Source organism: Drechmeria coniospora, chromosome 03, assembly GCF_001625195.1.
Source record: "Drechmeria coniospora strain ARSEF 6962 chromosome 03, whole genome shotgun sequence".
NCBI lineage: Eukaryota > Fungi > Ascomycota > Sordariomycetes > Hypocreales > Ophiocordycipitaceae > Drechmeria > Drechmeria coniospora.
In genome coordinates, this window is record NC_054391.1 from 4016979 (window position 1) to 4034124 (window position 17146).

At 58.4% G+C, this 17146-nt stretch overlaps 8 protein-coding genes and 1 non-coding gene across 9 annotated transcripts; 7 read left to right on the forward strand and 2 right to left on the reverse strand.

Moving 5' to 3' along the window:
• Positions 1-403: 403 nt before the first annotated feature.
• DCS_06788 (uncharacterized protein) lies at positions 404-2251 on the forward strand (the record flags this gene model as incomplete). The annotated part of the gene is made up of 1 exon (XM_040804075.1): positions 404-2251. One exon carries the CDS (start codon positions 404-406, stop codon positions 2249-2251), a length of 1848 nt encoding a protein of 615 aa, XP_040654179.1.
• Positions 2252-2559: 308 nt separating this feature from the next.
• Positions 2560-3468, forward strand: DCS_06789 (uncharacterized protein; the record flags this gene model as incomplete). Its single annotated transcript, XM_040804076.1, has 1 exon — positions 2560-3468. One exon carries the CDS (start codon positions 2560-2562, stop codon positions 3466-3468), a length of 909 nt encoding a protein of 302 aa, XP_040654180.1.
• Positions 3469-4324: 856 nt separating this feature from the next.
• Positions 4325-4814, forward strand: DCS_06790 (uncharacterized protein; the record flags this gene model as incomplete). Its single annotated transcript, XM_040804077.1, has 2 exons — positions 4325-4520; positions 4594-4814. The coding sequence occupies 2 exons, from the start codon at positions 4325-4327 to the stop codon at positions 4812-4814; spliced, it is 417 nt and encodes a 138-aa protein (XP_040654181.1).
• A 360-nt stretch (positions 4815-5174) lies between these two features.
• DCS_06791 (Gpr1 family protein) lies at positions 5175-6051 on the reverse strand (the record flags this gene model as incomplete). The annotated part of the gene is made up of 2 exons (XM_040804078.1): positions 5175-5757; positions 5819-6051. The coding sequence occupies 2 exons, from the start codon at positions 6049-6051 to the stop codon at positions 5175-5177; spliced, it is 816 nt and encodes a 271-aa protein (XP_040654182.1).
• A 1791-nt stretch (positions 6052-7842) lies between these two features.
• DCS_06792 (Hsp40 co-chaperone Jid1) lies at positions 7843-8760 on the forward strand (the record flags this gene model as incomplete). Its single annotated transcript, XM_040804079.1, has 1 exon — positions 7843-8760. One exon carries the CDS (start codon positions 7843-7845, stop codon positions 8758-8760), a length of 918 nt encoding a protein of 305 aa, XP_040654183.1.
• A 144-nt stretch (positions 8761-8904) lies between these two features.
• On the reverse strand, positions 8905-10899 carry DCS_06793 (uncharacterized protein; the record flags this gene model as incomplete). The annotated part of the gene is made up of 3 exons (XM_040804080.1): positions 8905-9128; positions 9191-10157; positions 10240-10899. 3 exons carry the CDS (start codon positions 10897-10899, stop codon positions 8905-8907), a joined length of 1851 nt encoding a protein of 616 aa, XP_040654184.1.
• Positions 10900-12573: 1674 nt separating this feature from the next.
• Positions 12574-12676, forward strand: DCS_t83. Its single transcript has one exon. It is a non-coding gene; the product is annotated as a tRNA-Ala (tRNA).
• A 602-nt stretch (positions 12677-13278) lies between these two features.
• DCS_06794 (U6 snRNA-associated Sm-like protein LSm3) lies at positions 13279-13569 on the forward strand (the record flags this gene model as incomplete). Its single annotated transcript, XM_040804081.1, has 1 exon — positions 13279-13569. The coding sequence occupies one exon, from the start codon at positions 13279-13281 to the stop codon at positions 13567-13569; it is 291 nt and encodes a 96-aa protein (XP_040654185.1).
• A 2823-nt stretch (positions 13570-16392) lies between these two features.
• Positions 16393-17070, forward strand: DCS_06795 (uncharacterized protein; the record flags this gene model as incomplete). The annotated part of the gene is made up of 3 exons (XM_040804082.1): positions 16393-16480; positions 16554-16613; positions 16676-17070. The coding sequence occupies 3 exons, from the start codon at positions 16393-16395 to the stop codon at positions 17068-17070; spliced, it is 543 nt and encodes a 180-aa protein (XP_040654186.1).
• Between the last annotated feature and the right edge of the window lie 76 nt (positions 17071-17146).

A 17146-nucleotide genomic window follows, 5' to 3' on the forward strand; every position in this document is an offset into this window, starting at 1 on the left:
ACAATTGTCCAGGCGAGAGCCATCATTCTCTCTCTTACTTTTTTCTGTTTTCTCGCTGCCCTTACCCAGATCCGTGACTCGAATTTCGACAGGCTTCCCGGGCAACCTGGAGCACGACACATATCCTCTGTCGTGGCTTTGCAAAGTCTCCAGCCGCTTCAAGCACCGAAATCCACGCCCATCTCGCCTTGACGAAGCCCGAAATACACCGCCATCCGCTGCGCGCCGTCTGGCGTAATCACATTCATGCAACGAACGAGCACCCTTTCTGGACTGATATAGCTCGACGCCCTCCCCCCCCCCCCCCCCCCCCCCCTCCATTCATGCCTCTGCATGAACGGCTGGTCCTCGTTCCTGCAACCAGCCATCAGCGAAGCAGCTCCATCCCCAATCCCCAGCGGTGATGGCTCGCGTTTCCGCCGGCCAGCTGCCAGGTTGGTACTTTCATGCCCGTACCTTGTGTTCCGGATGCCTCTCCCGACCTCTGCTGGTTGGCCGGTTACCGTCAAGGTCTGGTCCACTAAGAGCCTTACACGTCCCCCCTGCCGGCGCTGTGGCTGCCTCGCAGCGACCCCTGGCTCCCTTCCGCAAGCAGTTCAAGGAGGAGGCCAAGCATGCGAAGAAGCAGGCAAAGGGAAAGTCCAAGGCCGACTCCCAGACCGTCGACGGTTGGGAGCTGACGGTGGGCATCGAAATCCACGCCCAGCTCAACACCGCCCGCAAGCTCTTCTCTCCTGCCACCACCTCGTTCAACGACGAGCCGAACAGCCACGTGTCCCTCTTTGATCTCTCCATGCCAGGGAGCCAACCGCTGATGCAGAAGGAGGTCCTCCTTCCGGCCATTCGCGCAGCCCTGGCCCTGAACTGCGACGTTCAGCGACTCAGTCGGTTCGACAGAAAGCATTACTTTTGGTGGGATCAGCCGTCCGGATACCAGATCACGCAGTATTACGAGCCGTTTGCGCGAAATGGCCACATCACCTTGTTCGCGAGAGACGGAATTTCGCCCGAGGATGGCGAGAGTGTCACCATCGGCATCAAGCAGCTTCAGCTGGAGCAGGACACGGCCAAGACGCTGGCTCAGACGGACACGATGCACTGGCTGGACTTTAATCGTGTCGGGATGCCTCTGATGGAAATCATCACCCTTCCGGAGATTCGACATCCGCGCACGGCCGCCGTCTTTGTGCGCAAGATTCAGCTTCTCCTCCACGCCGTCGACAGCTGCGTCTCCGGCATGGAGGCCGGCGGTCTCCGAGCAGACGTCAACGTCTCGGTGCGAAGAACGGACGAGGCGTCGGAGAGGCTCGGAACCCGGACGGAGATTAAGAATCTGAGCACAATCAAGGCCGTCGAAGACGCCATCATCGCCGAGAGAGACCGCCAGATTCAGGAGCTCGAGGCTGGCCGGGCCATCGCGGGCGAGACTCGCGGCTGGACCCTCGGCTCCAAGCAGACACGTCGGCTGCGGGGGAAGGAGGGCGAGGTTGACTACCGCTACATGCCGGACCCAGACATTTCGCCGCTCGTCATCGGCGATGACCTCGTGAAGCACCTGAAGACGTCACTACCGGTGCTGCCCGATGCCGAGCTCGACAGGCTCATTTCCGAGTTTGGCCTCGCACCGAAGGATGCCCTGTCGCTCATCACCCTGGACAACGGATCTCGCATTCAGTACTTTTACAAAGTCTTGGACGGGCTTCATGAGATGATTCGCCTCGATGCGACCTCGTCCTCGGCCTCGGCCTCGGCGGACTTTTCATCCTACGCCACGCTTGCAGGAAACTGGATCATCCACGAGCTTGGCCGGCTGACGACGTCCAAGGCCGGACCGCTAGCCTCGGGGGAGCTTGTGTTTTCCACCGATGGCGAGTGCGACCAGGTGCCGGTTTCCGAACTCTCGAAACTCCTCTATTATCTCTACCGAAAACAGATCACCGGCAAGGTGGCCAAGGAGCTTCTTTTGGCCATTTACCTTGGCGACCTCGACGGCGATGTTCTCGGCGCCATCGAGAGCAACGACCTCTGGTTCGAGGAAATTCCACCGGAAGAGTATGCATCCCTCGCCGAGCAGGCCATGGAGGGGGAGGAGAAGGTGCTGCAAACATTCGTCGACTCGAAGCCGTTCCCGCAAGGCAAGCTCATGTACCTTGTTGGCAAGATGATGCGCCTGGGCCCGACCGAGCGGATCGATCCCTCCACGGCCGAGAGCGTGATGAGGGCAAGGGTCGAGAGGCTGCGAACGAGCTGACGGCGCCGCGTCGTGGTTGAACGGTCTCACAAGCACGGCAGGCTCCCACAGTCTCTGTGCTCAACGACCTCGCTCTCGGACATGATGGATTGGCTGTGGCCTGAGCGTGGCCTGCGGCGGCCTGTGTCACCAGTCGTCTTTCTTGCCAGGTCACTCTGCACAATCAATGCGGCTCAAACGAGTATCGACGTCGACGACGCCGCGACGGGACAGACATTACTGGCAAGCCTACCCTTCAAATCAGCGGTCCAATCGAGGCCTACGGCAGCTCACTCCTGCGCCGCGAACGGCGACTGCTGCCATTTACCATGCCAAGTTCATACGCAGCGCCGGCTTCGCAGCACAGCAACCGGCTACCGGGTCGCCGGGCGGGAACCGAGCCGGATGCCTCGGCTGGTGGACATTCAGGACTCGGAACGGCTTCCACCCTCTGGCTAAGCCGAGGGCCGACGTCAGAGCCGACGAGACTGGGATCCAGCGGCGATGGCATCAGCTTCGGGGCATCGGCGAAGCAAGACGGTGCCGACTCGACCATGGCCGAATCTACGTCCTTTATGACGTCGACGGCATTCCAGAACTCTTCCACGCGCCTCTCCCTTTCGACGATGCGAAGTGTGCATTCGAACACAACCCAAGGCTCATCATCCATGACGCCTCCGCCAGTCAATTCATCCGGCGCCGATCTGGCTGCTGTCGATGCACCATCGAACAGCTTGTCGGAGGGTGCCACGGCGGCCATCATCATCGGAATCATTCTCGTCGTCGCGGCGTGCATCTATGCCGTATGGGCCTTGGTCCAGAATAGACGGAGCGCGGGACGCCCTGGATCGCCATCGTTTTCTCTCGATACGCCGTACGACGGTGCTCTTCCGCTACGAGACGTCGGCCGCAAGGATGGACGCGCCGCCGCTTCGGGGCTCGAAGCCTGGCTAGCGGTCAACGACGACGGATGGCCGCCAGCTCACCTGCCATCACGGACTGGACCGTCCGAGGCACAGCCGTTTGCTCGAACTGGTCGCCGGTCCGGACGTGGCGATGGCCGACCTAGATACGCCGAGTCTGGTTCGAGTTGCCGCACAGCGAGAAGCGCGCCTCGTCCTCGGCCTGCTCTCGAGGCCGGTCGTTTACGCGAGTGGGATGCCTCATCGTCGGTCGAGGCGACGGGCCATCATTCCGTCCGAGGAGGAATGTGCGGACGGAATCAGAGCAGCCACTAGGCTCCATCTTGGACGCGGTGTAGCTGATGCTGAGTCCATGCTGCATTGGCCTATGCCGCTGCGTCCACTGTTGGCGAGCCCGGCTCAGGCTGCCGTACATCTGAACGTTTACGTATGAAGAATAGAGTACGTAGGTGATCAGAATCAAACAAGCGAGTTTATACTTGAGCCGCAATGACCCGCGTATCGTTTGAATAGGGCTGAATAGGGCAGGTGCACGAGACTTGGTTTCGATGCTCCCCTTGACATGCATTTCGGAATGGTTCGGAATGGGAAGAAACGATGGCGTGTTGGCACTGATGCATCTAACACGAGAATTCTCTACAATCAGCAATTCATACACAGAACACAATCATGGACGAGCCTGTTGTAGGCAATACAGTTGGCAAATGTTGATCGTTTTGACCAAGGCCATCCCGTGCGTCCCCGTCGCACACCTTTAGGTTTAGTGGCGATGGCAGAGCACGATGTGATGCAATGCAAATGCCGCAGGCAGGTAACACAGGAAATGATAACACTATGCATCCAGCCAAGCGAGCCTCAACATCGATACCAGTTCATTCCGGGTCGATGGTGAAAAATGTGTGCGTCATGGCAGTTGCGAGAACCGAGTGGCTCGCGCGAAGGAGCATTTGCCCCGCGCAGCGATCATGCCGTCGTGATGACATCACAAGGTCGACGTCCGATAGCTCGTCCGCAACGAATGAAGACGAAATAAATATGACGAGCAAACCTCTCAAATCTCTCCATCTGCTCTTTTTCATTGTCATTTCCATTCAATCCATCTTTTTCTCGGCCACATACAGGAACTTGACAATAGCAGTCGGGCAAAGATAATTTGACATAAAAAGTCACCATGTCGTTCATCCCCAAAACGATTGCGAGGGTGGCCGCCTCCCGCGCAATCGTCTTGGCACCTGGACGGAGACGAAACGCGTTCACAACCTCCGCTTTCGTGAGGAAGTCGGCGACGGAGGCGGTCAAGGACGGTCTGAAGAGGGTGGACAGGACCGTCAGCGACAACGTCCTCATCCCAGGTCTCAACGTGGCTGGTATGTCAGGCGAACGGATAGCCAGATTAGGGGCTGCAAGGAGCAGAAATCAACTGACGCGTGTGCCTCGTAGACAAAGTGAAGGGGACAATTCATGAAACAACACGGAGTGATGTCGAAGCCAAGGCCGGCGAGATCAAGGTTCGGGCCACTGGCAAGGCGGAGGAGATGAAAGGCCGGGCCAAGGGTACTGTGAGTCAGGCTGCCGGCAAGGCAGAACAGCTCAAGGGCAAAGCAGATGAGCTCAAGGACCAGGTGGAGAGCGCAGGGCGAGAATTGAAGGATGAAATGTAATCGAAAGACGCGCCTGCAGAGTTTTCAGCATGGACGTTTGGGATGGACGGTATGATGATGCACCATTGGCCTTGGAAGGAAAGAAGCACGTGTGATGGTTTCATCATTCATTCCTTGTCTACTACAAGACATCTAGTTGTTTGCGCGGAGCATTATGCTCCGCAGCATGTGCCACTCATCCGCATTACGCACGAAGCCGTTCATCAAGCGAGCCAAACACCATACGCGTGCCGAGGTGCACTGTACATGTGTGCAAATACGTGTACATGAACGAAAATACCGTTCCCGGGGTATCAAAATGAGCGGGCGACACGGTCGTTTGCTTCCTCCATCTCGGGCAGAAGTGTCGAGACGAGCTAGCTAGACCGGGAGGTTGCTCGCATCCTTCTCCGCCTTCTGCTTGGGCGTGTACTTGAACTCGCCCAAGGGGAAGCGGACCCAGGTGGTGTCCTCGGTCATGATGCCGGCACTGCCGGCGTAAAAGGCGGCCAAGGCGCAGATGACGGCAAAGACGCCGCCGGCACGGTTGACGCGCACCGCCGCCGTCGGGTTGCTCGTCAGGATGAACTGGGCGATGCTGAGGAAGAAGAAGGCGAGGACGAGGAGGCCGAGGACGACGAGGATGGCGATGTTGGTCCGGAGGGCGGCGATGAAGAAGATGAGGGTCAGGAAGCACCAGAGGATGAGGAAGATGCCGAGGGCGAAGCTGAAGGCGCGGGCGTCGCCGGCGTAGGCTTCCTTGATGCCGAGCGAGGGGACGAGGAACATGGCAAAGGCGAGCCAGAAGGCGCCGTAGGAGCAGTGCACAGTGGTGCCGAATGTGTTCCCAACCCGGAACTCCATGATGCCGGCGATGAACTGCGCGGCGCCGCCGAAGAAGACGGCGAGACCGAAGACGGCCTGGTCGGGCCCGACGCCGCCAAAGGGGTTCGAGTCGGGAAGTCTGCGGAGAGAGTCATGGTCAGATGGCCGCGTCCGTCTCCGAGGCGTGAGGGGATACCCACCCAGCACCGCACTGGTAGAGGCCGAGGACAAAGGTCGTCAGGGCAAAGCTGATGAGGCCGAGAGGACCCGGGTTGGCGACCTTGAAGAACTGCGGATCGAAGACCTGCGACACGGTGGCCTGGTGAGGCTTGGCGACGGGAGCATTCGCCGCACTGCCCCCGGCGGGTTGCAGGACGCCATGCTCCTTTGTGTACGTCTCCTGCTCGGAAGCGGCAGCGGCGGTGGAAGCCATCGGGCGATGCGCGGCAGTGTGCGTAGGTGAACGTGTAGGGTATCTCGAATCGGCGCCGGGTTCTGCGTTGCGGTGGTCAAATCTCGCGGAGCAAGCAAGACTCTGTCAGATTCTCCAAGCTTGTAGTCGGACGACGACGATCCCTTCCGGGGCTGGCTACGCTTGCCTCTTATACGCAACGGCCTCGGATCGTGCTCGCGGGCATGCTGCCACCCATGTCGCCGAGCGAGTCGTTCCCTTGCCCCGGCGTCTAAGCCGATCGGGGCCAGCCACAAAGTCTCGGACGGGCAAAGAGCAGCTGCTCTGCGGGGGGGGGGACGATCCGGGGGACTGCGTGGGAGGGCGTCAGAGCAAAGCCGGACTGGGGTGGTTTCGGGTCGTCGATCGTCTCGATGCCACCCAATAGCTTCCCAGTGTCTCCGCGCTGGCTGCGACCCAGTCGTCGGTATCTCTCCGTTTGTGCAGATCCGACGTGGCTGCTGCTACCACGACAGCCAGGTCACCGCTAGCACCGGGTTGTCCCAGAAGGGAGCATCGGTGGGCTGGGCTCGAAGCTGTTTTGGGCACCGAAGATGGGCGATTGGTCTGTCTCGAGCCTGGGGCTAGCCGTACGTGCTATTTCATCGAGAGCATCGATTCTCACTGGTCGACGGTCCGAGCGTGCACCGTTCACGGCGTTGGCGTGGTGGGAAGGGCTGCAGAGGTCGGCAGAGCTGGTCTGCCTCGTCCCTCCGCCGCGTCATCAAGCTTTCGGGATGGACGAGGATGATGCTGTCATGGCGTCGTGGCCGTTTCGGCTTGTCATGGGGGCACCCCGCTTCAGCCACCATGTTCGGTGCGGGCCACCGTCGTCATCCGCTGTCAAACCGACGAGGAGGTATTCGGTGCCATTTCCTCGTTGCGATGGGGGGCATGGTCGACGCTGCAGCCGGCGATGCATGTCTCGTCGACGTCCACGGTTCGTCGGCGACACTATCGAATTGTTCCTGCAGCAAAGCACAGTACATGCACGGAGCACGAGTACTTGTACAATAAAGTACCGATCCTGAACTTGCGTGAATGCAAGACTTTTCTGCGGGTAGATGCATGTACACATACAAAGTCTGGAATATGAAGGTACAATCGCCACCACGGACGGTGCATGTTGATGCAAAGTACTCCCTATCAGCGCATCGACGCTGTGCATGTACTCTGTACTCCAGAGTCATGTGCCAGTACGTACTTTTGAACTCACGATGATGCACGTACATGCAAGTACATCCGACATCTGCCGGCCCAGTATTGCTCCGTGGCGCTGTTCCATCGTTTGGTGGGCTGATGAAATTGCACCATCAAAACCCACCAAGCTCCGAAAGCGGGTTAACGCGCGGATCGTGGCCGGATATAACGGCCCCGCAAGGTACATGTGATCGAGTATTACCGCACCCTACTTACGCTACTACTTACGTAAGTACTCCGTCCTGCACACATTCGCCCAACCTCCGCTCACCAGCACACGCAGCTGGCCCCTCGAGACGGCGACAGCGTCGAGCGCCAGCGACTTTTCTCTCTTGGCCATCCATGGACGCATGACTCATGCCCGACGCAGACTAGCCTCCGTCTCTCCGCTCGTCGCTCCGCGGCAAACTTGCACCCCCTCAACACCAACCCCAACCCACACCCCCTCCCGGAAGCAGCTCCGTCGAGTCAAGTCGGCGTCGGTATTCAGCATCCTCGCCGGCCCTGCCCAATCAGCAGTCCATGGTTCGACGGTGAGCGTGCCCTCTCGGGCTTCGGCGCTCGCCCGCTACGATGGCTACTCTCGTCAAGCCCCTGCCGGCCGCGGCGCTGCGTCCGCTCCTCACCTCGTCCGTCTGCTCGCCAGCTTCGGCCCTGCTCTCATCGATTCCCCGCCACGGCCGGCGGCGACATGCCACGGCGCGGCAGACACCCGGCCGACACGAACCACCGGCCTGGCCGAGCTCGCCGAACCCGACGCCCTACGAGATCTTGGACCTGCCCAGGGATGCCCCCTACGCCAAGCAGCGCTTCATTCAGCTCGTGAAGCTCTACCACCCCGACACTGAGCATCATGACGGCCACCACCTCGGCCCATCATCCTCATCCTCCTCCCCAACCTTCTTGCCCTCCGCCTCGGTCTCCGCCTCCGCCTCTGCATCCGCGCCGCGTCTGCCGCGCGCCATCCGCCTCGAGCGCTACCGGCTCGTCGTCGCCGCCAACGATCTCCTCGGCGACCCGGCCAAGCGCCGGCTCTACGACCTCCACGGCGTCGGCTGGTCCCACGGCCACGGCGCTCCGAACCTGAGAGACGCCGACCGCGCCTGGCGGCACCGGCCCAACAGCGCCGCCCGCAACGCCACCTGGGAGGACTGGGAGCGCTGGTACGAGGTCCGAAGCGGCAAGCCCCGCGAGCCGACCTACATGAGCAACGGCCTGTTTGCCACCCTCGTCGTCGCCATGTGCATGGTCGGCGCCCTGGCCCAGGCCAACCGCGCCGAGTCCTCGGGCGCCGACTTTGTCGAGTACGCGCAGCAGCGCAACGCCGACATCGGCCACCAGATGCGACGCGACGGCATGGCGCGTGCGGGGCGGTCCAAGGACGAACGCGTGGATTCGTTCTTGAAGGATCGGGAGAATGTCGCCTACGATTACGTGTCGAGCAGGTACGACGAGCCTCGGCCGCCGCCTGACGGGACCGAATCGGCGTGAGGACGAAGCGCAAACGGCCACGACGGCCGCCCCGAGAGGCAACGACGGTCGCTCCGGGCTACGTGCACGAACCGTTGGAAACACGCCATTCTCGACAAATGCAAGGCGTGCAGGCAACGTCGCCAATGCCACGACGCGTCTCGTTCATTCCGTCGTCGGCGCAAGGCCTCGTTCACCCCTTGCCTTTCCGCTCTCCGCGCCGGCGCTCCGCGCGGGAGCATTCGCCATGCCTCGGTCCAGGTCGGAGAGAAAATCGTCGTCCTCGAGCTCCTCATCGGCCGACGTGCCGACGCGTCCGTTGATGACGTTGTCGATGCGTAGCCGCGGCGGCCCGGAGTTGAGCCTTGATCCGTTCTTGGGCGGGCCCGCTGGGACGCGTAAGCGAGTGTCGAGGCCCGGACGAGGAGGGTGGGGGGGCGGCACGACGTACAGACGACGAGGTCGAAGAGCTTGACGATGACGGGGCCCCAGACGGTCATGGCGATGATCTGGCCGTACGACCACTTGCTCGCCTCGAACGTGTTGCCGCTGAAGACCTTGACGAGCGACACCATGTAGAGGAGGTTGGCGACGAGGTACGCGAGCTCCAGCGTCCGCCACAGCCACCGCTTCGTCCGGATCCACGCCGGCCTCCACCGTCCGACGGGGCCGCGGCCGACGTGGTAGAAGCCGATGCGCAGGTGCCTCGTGCGCCCGTGGTTCCGCAGCGTCCAGCCGAGCTGGTCGAGCACGAGGATGACGATGGCGACGGTGTCGAGGACGAGAAAGACCATCTTGTACAGCAGCGGCCGGGGGAAGAAGCCGAGGTTCAGGCCCTCGACGCCGTGCATGGCGGCGCAGTAGCTCCGCGGGCTCGGATTGCCGCCGCAGGCCGCCACCTTGTTCTCCTTGCGGAAGAGGCGGAAGGCGTCGGCGAAGTAGACCCGTTGCGTCGTGGCGACGATGGCGAGGAGGTACTCGGCGAAGAAGCCGAGGAAGGTGTGCCAGTTGCGGATGCCCTCGTTGTGGAGGCACAGCTGGATGAGGAACATGGGCAGGATGCCGTTCTGGCTGACGTGGAAGGCGACGGCGGCGTTGACCATGATCTCGCCCCAAAAGGTGCCCTCCTGCGAGTTGACGACGATGGCGAGGATCGAGGCGATCTGGATGGCGAAGACGAACCAGCACTGGGCCTCCTGGAACTCGACGAGCGTCGTCGCGAGCGCCACGCTCGTCCGGGACAGCGCCGACGAGTCGGGCCAGATCATCGACTCGATGCGCGTGAGGCGACGGTGCAGCGTGGCGGCCGGCGATTGCTCCTTTCGAGCCTGCGTGAAGCTGACCCAGACGGTGAAGGCCTTGAGGAAGAGGTAGAGCAGGCTCGAGAAGCAGACCTGGAGGAGGTAGGAGATGAGCACCTGTCGGGGCCAAACGTCAGTCCGTCGCTCGTCGGCTCGTCCACGCACCCGAGGTCCTCGTCCTCGGCAACGGCTCACTCACCCCGGGCCCGAAGATGTCGGGGTTGATCTCGGCCGCAATGTCGGGGCAGAAGGTGTCCAGGGCGGCAAAGATTTGTGCCGGCTTCGACTGCGCGTCGAGACCCTTGATGGAGTCGTTGCAGGGCGTCCGGATGCCGTCGCCGCCGCAGGCCGCCTGGGCGCAGGTGACGAGCAGCGACAGCGCCGGTCGCTCGTCAAACGTGGTCAGCGTCCGGCCGGCCATGATGCGGCTCGCGTTCCGCTCCGCTTCGGCCGGCACGTAGAAGTGGCCGCCCTCCCGGGACCAGTAGGCAATCGACGCCAGGGCGGCGCAGTTGTAAAAGGTTTCGGTCGAGTCGAACATGGAGGTCGCGTTGCCGCAGGCCCGCGGACAGTCGGGCTTGCCGTCGACGAGGCAGCCGGCCTCGAAGAGACGCATGCTCTGGTTGCCACCGGCGGCGGCCTCGGCGAGGATCTGCCTCGAAAAGGTATAGCCATTGCCGTCGCCGAGCGTCTCGAGATCCTGGAAGGGGAAGAAGTTGCTCGACCCGGCCAGCCGAGGGGCGACGAGGTCGATGGAGAGGGGTAGAAGGGATGGCGTGCCGGACGGCGTGCTGGACGTCGTCGACGGCGAGGGAACCGCTGCGGCCGAGGCAACTCTTGCGTGGCCGGCATGGCTCATGGCGCCCTGGTACTTGCCAGGTCCGTATCTGAATCTGCAACGCTCTCTGCACGCCGTGCTCGTGCTCGTGTTCGCATTGGCTGGCGGTGCATGTGCCGGAACGCTGTAACGATACGCTGTACGAGTCCGACACCGCCCCCAAACGCCAGCCGCACCCGCCTAGCACCTACTGCTGCTGCCTTGCCCACCTGCTACCGTTTAGCAGTCGTGCCTGAATAATGCCTGCTGCCTGTCGCCGGCGGCAGTCTCATGGGCGAGATGGCGAGACCAGCTACGAGCTCGGCTGCTCGCTCCGCCTCCGATTGCTACGGCGGTATGGCGGGAGATGGATGGATGCTGGACAGCTTCGTTTGTCTTGTTCCGTGCTGCTCGGCTCTTCCTCGTAGCGGCTGGCGCACATTTGCCGGTACACGTACGCAGTTTTCTGACAGAATATGTCCACGCCGCCAAAGGAAAGAAACGGAAAGGAAAGGAAAAGGAAATTGCGTGCCCTTCCGAGGATGGATTCCCGGAGCATGCCAAGTCCAAGCAATGTGAGGGGAGAAAGGGAATGTCGGTGAGCGAGAACGGCAGCGTTGGGACCGGTTTGCGCACGGATGGGGATCCAATCTTTAGCATCTGCCCATGCGTAAGTAGACAGCAAATAGTACCGAGGATTACTACATTTATTTACTTGTACAAGTACTCCGAAAGTACATGCAAATACTCTCTGCTTTGCGGTGGATCGGGGATTCGTGCATGTACCTAGAAGTACAGTGCTTGTGCCGGGTCCAGGACGCTTTCTTGAACAGAAAAAATGCACATGATAATATAAAAGTCAACGATGTGCACCTAGGTGCAAGTGCTGTGAGTACACGCACTGGTACGATGCCTGCTATTTGGACGCACCAGAGGGGTAGATTTACGCGTGTATACGGAGTCGCTTTGGTGTGGAAAAATGAAAAGAGGCCAGAGGTGGCTTGCAGCAGATGAAAAGTCAGGCATGCCGAGCGAAAAGACACCAAGAATAAGAGGTCGGTCCTCCATATCGTAACGCAATAATTTTTCGCGGACGATGGAATGGCACCAAGGGATTTTCGTCCTTTGATTGGGATGGGAAACGAGGACGCCGTCACAATTTTGGGGGGGCAGATGTCAAGGTGTCTGCAGCAACGGCGGAAAAAAAATCAATTTGTAAGAAACTGCATGCAAGGACCACGAGCAAGTCGATTGGATAAGAAAGCGTTTCTTGACGAAGAATTCCCACCATCGAAACGTGGTATTTCACAATCGTGCCAGCTTGGAAAGATAATAGGCAGCCCTCATAAATCTACAACACTATAAGGTCGTGCATATTTTCTTGAATAGAAAACAGCTACTCCGTACAGCATATTGGCAATTCGTCATGGAGACAAAAGCGCGTCCATCCCTCCATGTGCGATAAAGGTGTCTTCCAACCAGATCCAAGCGATCCAAGCGATCCAAGCAGTTTCCCCAAGCCGAAATAGAGACACAAGCACCCTCCCGCCTACAACTCAAGTAATCCAAGTAGTTTCCCCAAGCCAACATCTCTACACAGCCGTCCCCCGTCCCCGATCCAAGCGACCCAAGCAGTCTCCCTACGCCAGCTACACCTGCAGGGTACAGTATATATGTATTTATAGAATAACATTGCGCAAGAAAAATATCAAGTAAGGGCGAATGGTCTAGTGGTATGACGCTTTCTTAGCAAGCGCAATCCAAGTGATTGCCTGCCTTCCTTTGGAAGAGGTCCGGGGTTCAATTCCCCGTTTGTCCATTTTTATTCAATTCAGTTTTTTTTCAAATTTGGCTATTTTTTGCTGCAAATATATCCGTACTCCGTAGCATATAACCGATCTAATTGTACGGAATACTGTACTAAGCTAATGTAACTGGTACACTTGTACTGTTACTAACAGCCTGATTAATTCCCTAGTCCGTGTAGTCTTCTTACTGTTTCTCTGCGAACTGCAAGATATATACGACTAATAGCCTAATTAATTCCCTAATCCGCCGTGTAGTCTTCTTACTGGTTCTCTGCAAACTGCAAGATAAATACGACTAACAACCTGATTAATTCCCTAGTCCGTATACTTGGGGGACAAAGTCTGGCTAAGTTAACGATGCATAAAAACCAACAGGCCCTGCCGCAAACTAGACTGGATAGCATCCAAGTTTACTATACTTGCAGTCCCAACACTACTCACGGTTACGCTAGATGTTCCCCGGGCCTACTACACCCTACCTTCCACATCGACCTCATTGAACGAGCAGCCAACAATCAGCGTGCCGTTTCGCTTTTGCCAACCTCAACCGAACAGTCGACGTCCCACCTCCCCCCCAGTCCTATAAAAGACAGCGAGTGAGAAGAACGGAATAATGGCGGACGTTGGCGAAGAAGATGGCCACGTTGCCGAACCGCTCGATCTGGTTCGGTTGCTGCTCAACGAGGTGGTCTTTGTCAAGTTGAGGGGAGATAGGGAGCTCAAAGGGAAGCTTCACGCATACGACAGCCACTGCAATCTGGTGCTCGGCGAGGTGGAGGAAACAATCTACGCGGTAGATGACGATGACAACGAGGAAGAGGCCAAGACGATAAGCCGCAAATCCGAGATGCTGTTCGTGAGGGGCGATAGCGTGGTGATGATTTCACCTCCGGTACCGTTCTGAGAAATACGATGACGCGATAAAATGCACGGTACTCGAAGAGCGTCTGGGCCGGCCCGCGACTGCGGGAACGACAGTCACACGCGGCGGGTGATGCTGGGATGACAGCCGTGGAATGCTGCGAATAGTTGCCTCGCAAGGTCCACAATTCCCGACGATGCTTCATGAATGACGGAAGAGACACAATGCTGCGAAAACTTGGGCCAACATGCGACATGGGTGCGGGGACTTGGCTACCGCGCCTTGGGATGCACCGATGATGTGTCTTGGGGGGGCGAGACAGCCTCCCGGAACAGATAGATCCATCCACGCACTCGACGCAAATATATATATATATATTCTGGCTGAATTGAAATTCCCCTTTTGGGGCGGGACGGGCACTTGAGACCTAACGGACAAGCAGTCCTTCTCCCTTCAAGTCTTTTGATAAGCATATTCCTAGAGCAGCTGCCCAGTGACTCCGTAACAGGTATTCCAATTTAATATTGTAGGTCTTCCGTTTATAGCCTATCATGAATGAGTAATGTCTGTGTAGAAATTTTTATCAAATTATTTGCTTTAAAAACATATACAACAAACAATACGGAATATGCAAGTAATATATACTGGTTGATTTGTCCTAATAGCGTCAAGCGTCAAGCGAAGACAATGTTGTTTGTTTGCTCAGTCGCGGGTTATTGAAGGGACTGTCAAAGAACGAACTACGTGCCAATTGTGCAGTTGCTGTCAGACGCAGTGAGGCTTAATAGCTGGAACGCCGGTAATGGTAGCTAGCTGTAAGGATGGGGTATAAAATGGAGGCCTAACACATAACTAGGACAAGGGGAATCAAAAACATACACGGGAAGCGAAAGAGGCTGAGAAGAAGATAGAGAACGAAAAGGAAAAGGAAAAGGAACAGGAGAAGTGTATATTTATACAGACAGAGACAGGAGTGGAGTATAGAAATGTGAAGGCTACGGACATCGCTCTACTTCTTTCCTGTATTAAGCTCTGAGGAACCCATAGTTCTCTTGCGAGGAACTCTCCAGTACGCCTCTGAACACGACCCAACGACAAAAACACAAACCAGCCTCCAAAAGCAGCGGAGATGTCTCTGAACGAGGTGCAATTCCTATATTTCTCCCATCACACCCTTGAACGCCGCCCAACGACATCCAACACCAACCAGCCTCAAGCAGCTCCATGTTTTACAGCAACAGAGAAGACAGAGATGTCTATCAACGAGGTGCAATTCCTTTATTTCTCCCAGCACACCCTTGAACACCGACCAACTATAACCAACGCCAACAAGCAGCTCTATATTTTGCAGAAATAGAGACGTTCGAGCCTGTCTAGGACCAATCTTCTTTCTTGCCGCTGTCGAGAGGTGGAGCGGTTGGGGGCTGAGCCGCCGAGGTCGTACTTGTCGTGACGTCTCTGCCATACGACGAGAGACTTCCTGTCGCAGAAAGTGTCTTGGTACCAGATCATTCGCCCCGGTCAGGTTGCAAAAGGTTACATTCTTTGCCCGTCTTGAGGAGCTTACAGTGTAGACAAGGTCATGCATCTCCCATTTCCACTCCTCCCTCTTCCCTCTCTACTGTCTGTCAGGCGGGAACTGCCGCGACAGCAGGCCCGTGGCCAACGGCGACAGTAGCTCATCGTATGCGGTACGGATGGTTGAACATCCATCGTCTGGAGAGCAGGAGGAGCAGACCCGAGAGCGAGCCCCGATGCACAGCACTTCTGCGTCATGGCTTGTCACGTCATAGCCAAGGAGGGACCGATATGCACATCAGCCAAGATGGCAAAGGCGCAACGGCCGGCGTGTTGAAATTTCATCAACGGGTGTACGCAGTGCTAGCGTTGAATCGAATCCTTTGCCTTCTTACGCCGCCTCATCCATTATGCTAAGGGGTAGGGCAACTGCAACATGTGGGTGGTTGGGAGATGTTGCCGTCATGTGTGAAATCAAGCGCAAGAGAGCACAGAGGTCGCCGCAAGAAAGGACAGCAAGCAACGGCTTGTGGCTCGTCGGCTCCGTGCATGTCACTACCATACAGTCTCGTGCTGCTGAAACTAGATTGGCATCCATGCGTCTTCAAATCCCGCTGGAATGTCTCTCATCCCCCGTCAACTGGTCAATACTGGTCGTTGTCCGGGCCTCCTTTCCGCCGTCCAGCATCGTTTGCCCCCTCTGCTGATGTAAAGGAAAGGCTCGCCCTTCATCCTGCAAGATGAAAAAGAATGCCTGGGCTCGCCCGCGGGCACTGTGCCGCTTTGAAATCGGCCAGGCAACCGGGGATGAAAGTCATGATTCACTGCACCACATCGCCGAGCAACCAGTCGCCTCGGTTCGGCCTCACCCTCGCCATCCCCTCTCACCCATTCATCCAATAACACCTGTTTTACTCGGGCCGGAATCTGCTGATCCAGCCGATCCGGCCATTTTGCCGTGTAGCCTAGACATTTATTTTCTCCCATCGCTGTGCTGCAGTCACTCTTTCTCTTCCCTTCTCTTCCCTTCCTCCAACATCCTCGGCTCTCCCATCACCTTCTCGCCACTCACTCACCCGCCCACCCACACTCTCCCAGACAGATTCCCCCCTTGAACCCACGCAACAAGGTACGTCGGTAGTTTCTCATCTTTCGTCGGCAAACAGCTGCTTGTCGATGCCCATCAATCTCTCCGACGCCGCTCACGAACCCGTCCCCGTCCTGGCCCATTTCTCGTCTTTTTCCCTACTCCTCACTTCTACTCTGCATGTCGACGCCAACTCGACCCTGGCCTTCGCTGCTAAGAAACCATTGTTCCGATAGACAACAGACTTTGAGACAGTCGAGATGCCTACCTCCAACATGGCCATCGTGACCAATCTCATCCTTCTTGCCGGCACCTTTGCCACCGCTGTCCTCGGCATCGCGCCCTATTGTGAGTCGCCCGATTCTCCTTGCCCTTGGGAGGAATCGCACACAGGCTGACGACGAAAATTCTCTGCCTGCAGCCAACGGCGTCTTCACCGAGACGGCGGCCGTTCAGGAGCTCGGATCCATCACGTCGGCCGGTGAGTGACGGATCCTCTCGAGGAGGGACCAAGGTCTTGATGCTCACTCCTGTCCGGTCCAGGCACCCTCGTCTACTCGCTCAACGTGTGCACCATCGTACACTCGACCAACTGCGAGGTCACCATGTCGAGCGGCGGTGCTGCCCCTGCGAAGCCGGCCACGCCCACGGCCGTCGCCTCGAGTGGCAACGCTGTTGACGAGCCGAAGCAGCCCGTTCAAACGACGACCGACCCTGGCGGTGTCCCGACAGCCGTCACCCAGGCGGCCCCCTCTGTTCCCGCTTCGGGTCAGTCGTCCAACGCGGCTCCTACTCTCACCCAGAGCGTGGAGAGCCAGCCCTCCGGCTCGGGCACGGACACTCCTTCGGCCACCTCGACGGGAGCTGGCAACGCTGTTGGCGCCGTCAAGGGAGTTGCTTTCGGCGCCGCTGCCGTCGCCGTCGCCAATTTCTTCTGAGCCCATCTCCGTCTCGGTGGGTTGGCGGCCGATTCGCTTCATCACCACGTCTCGCTCGGTCTTTGGCGTGAGCCTG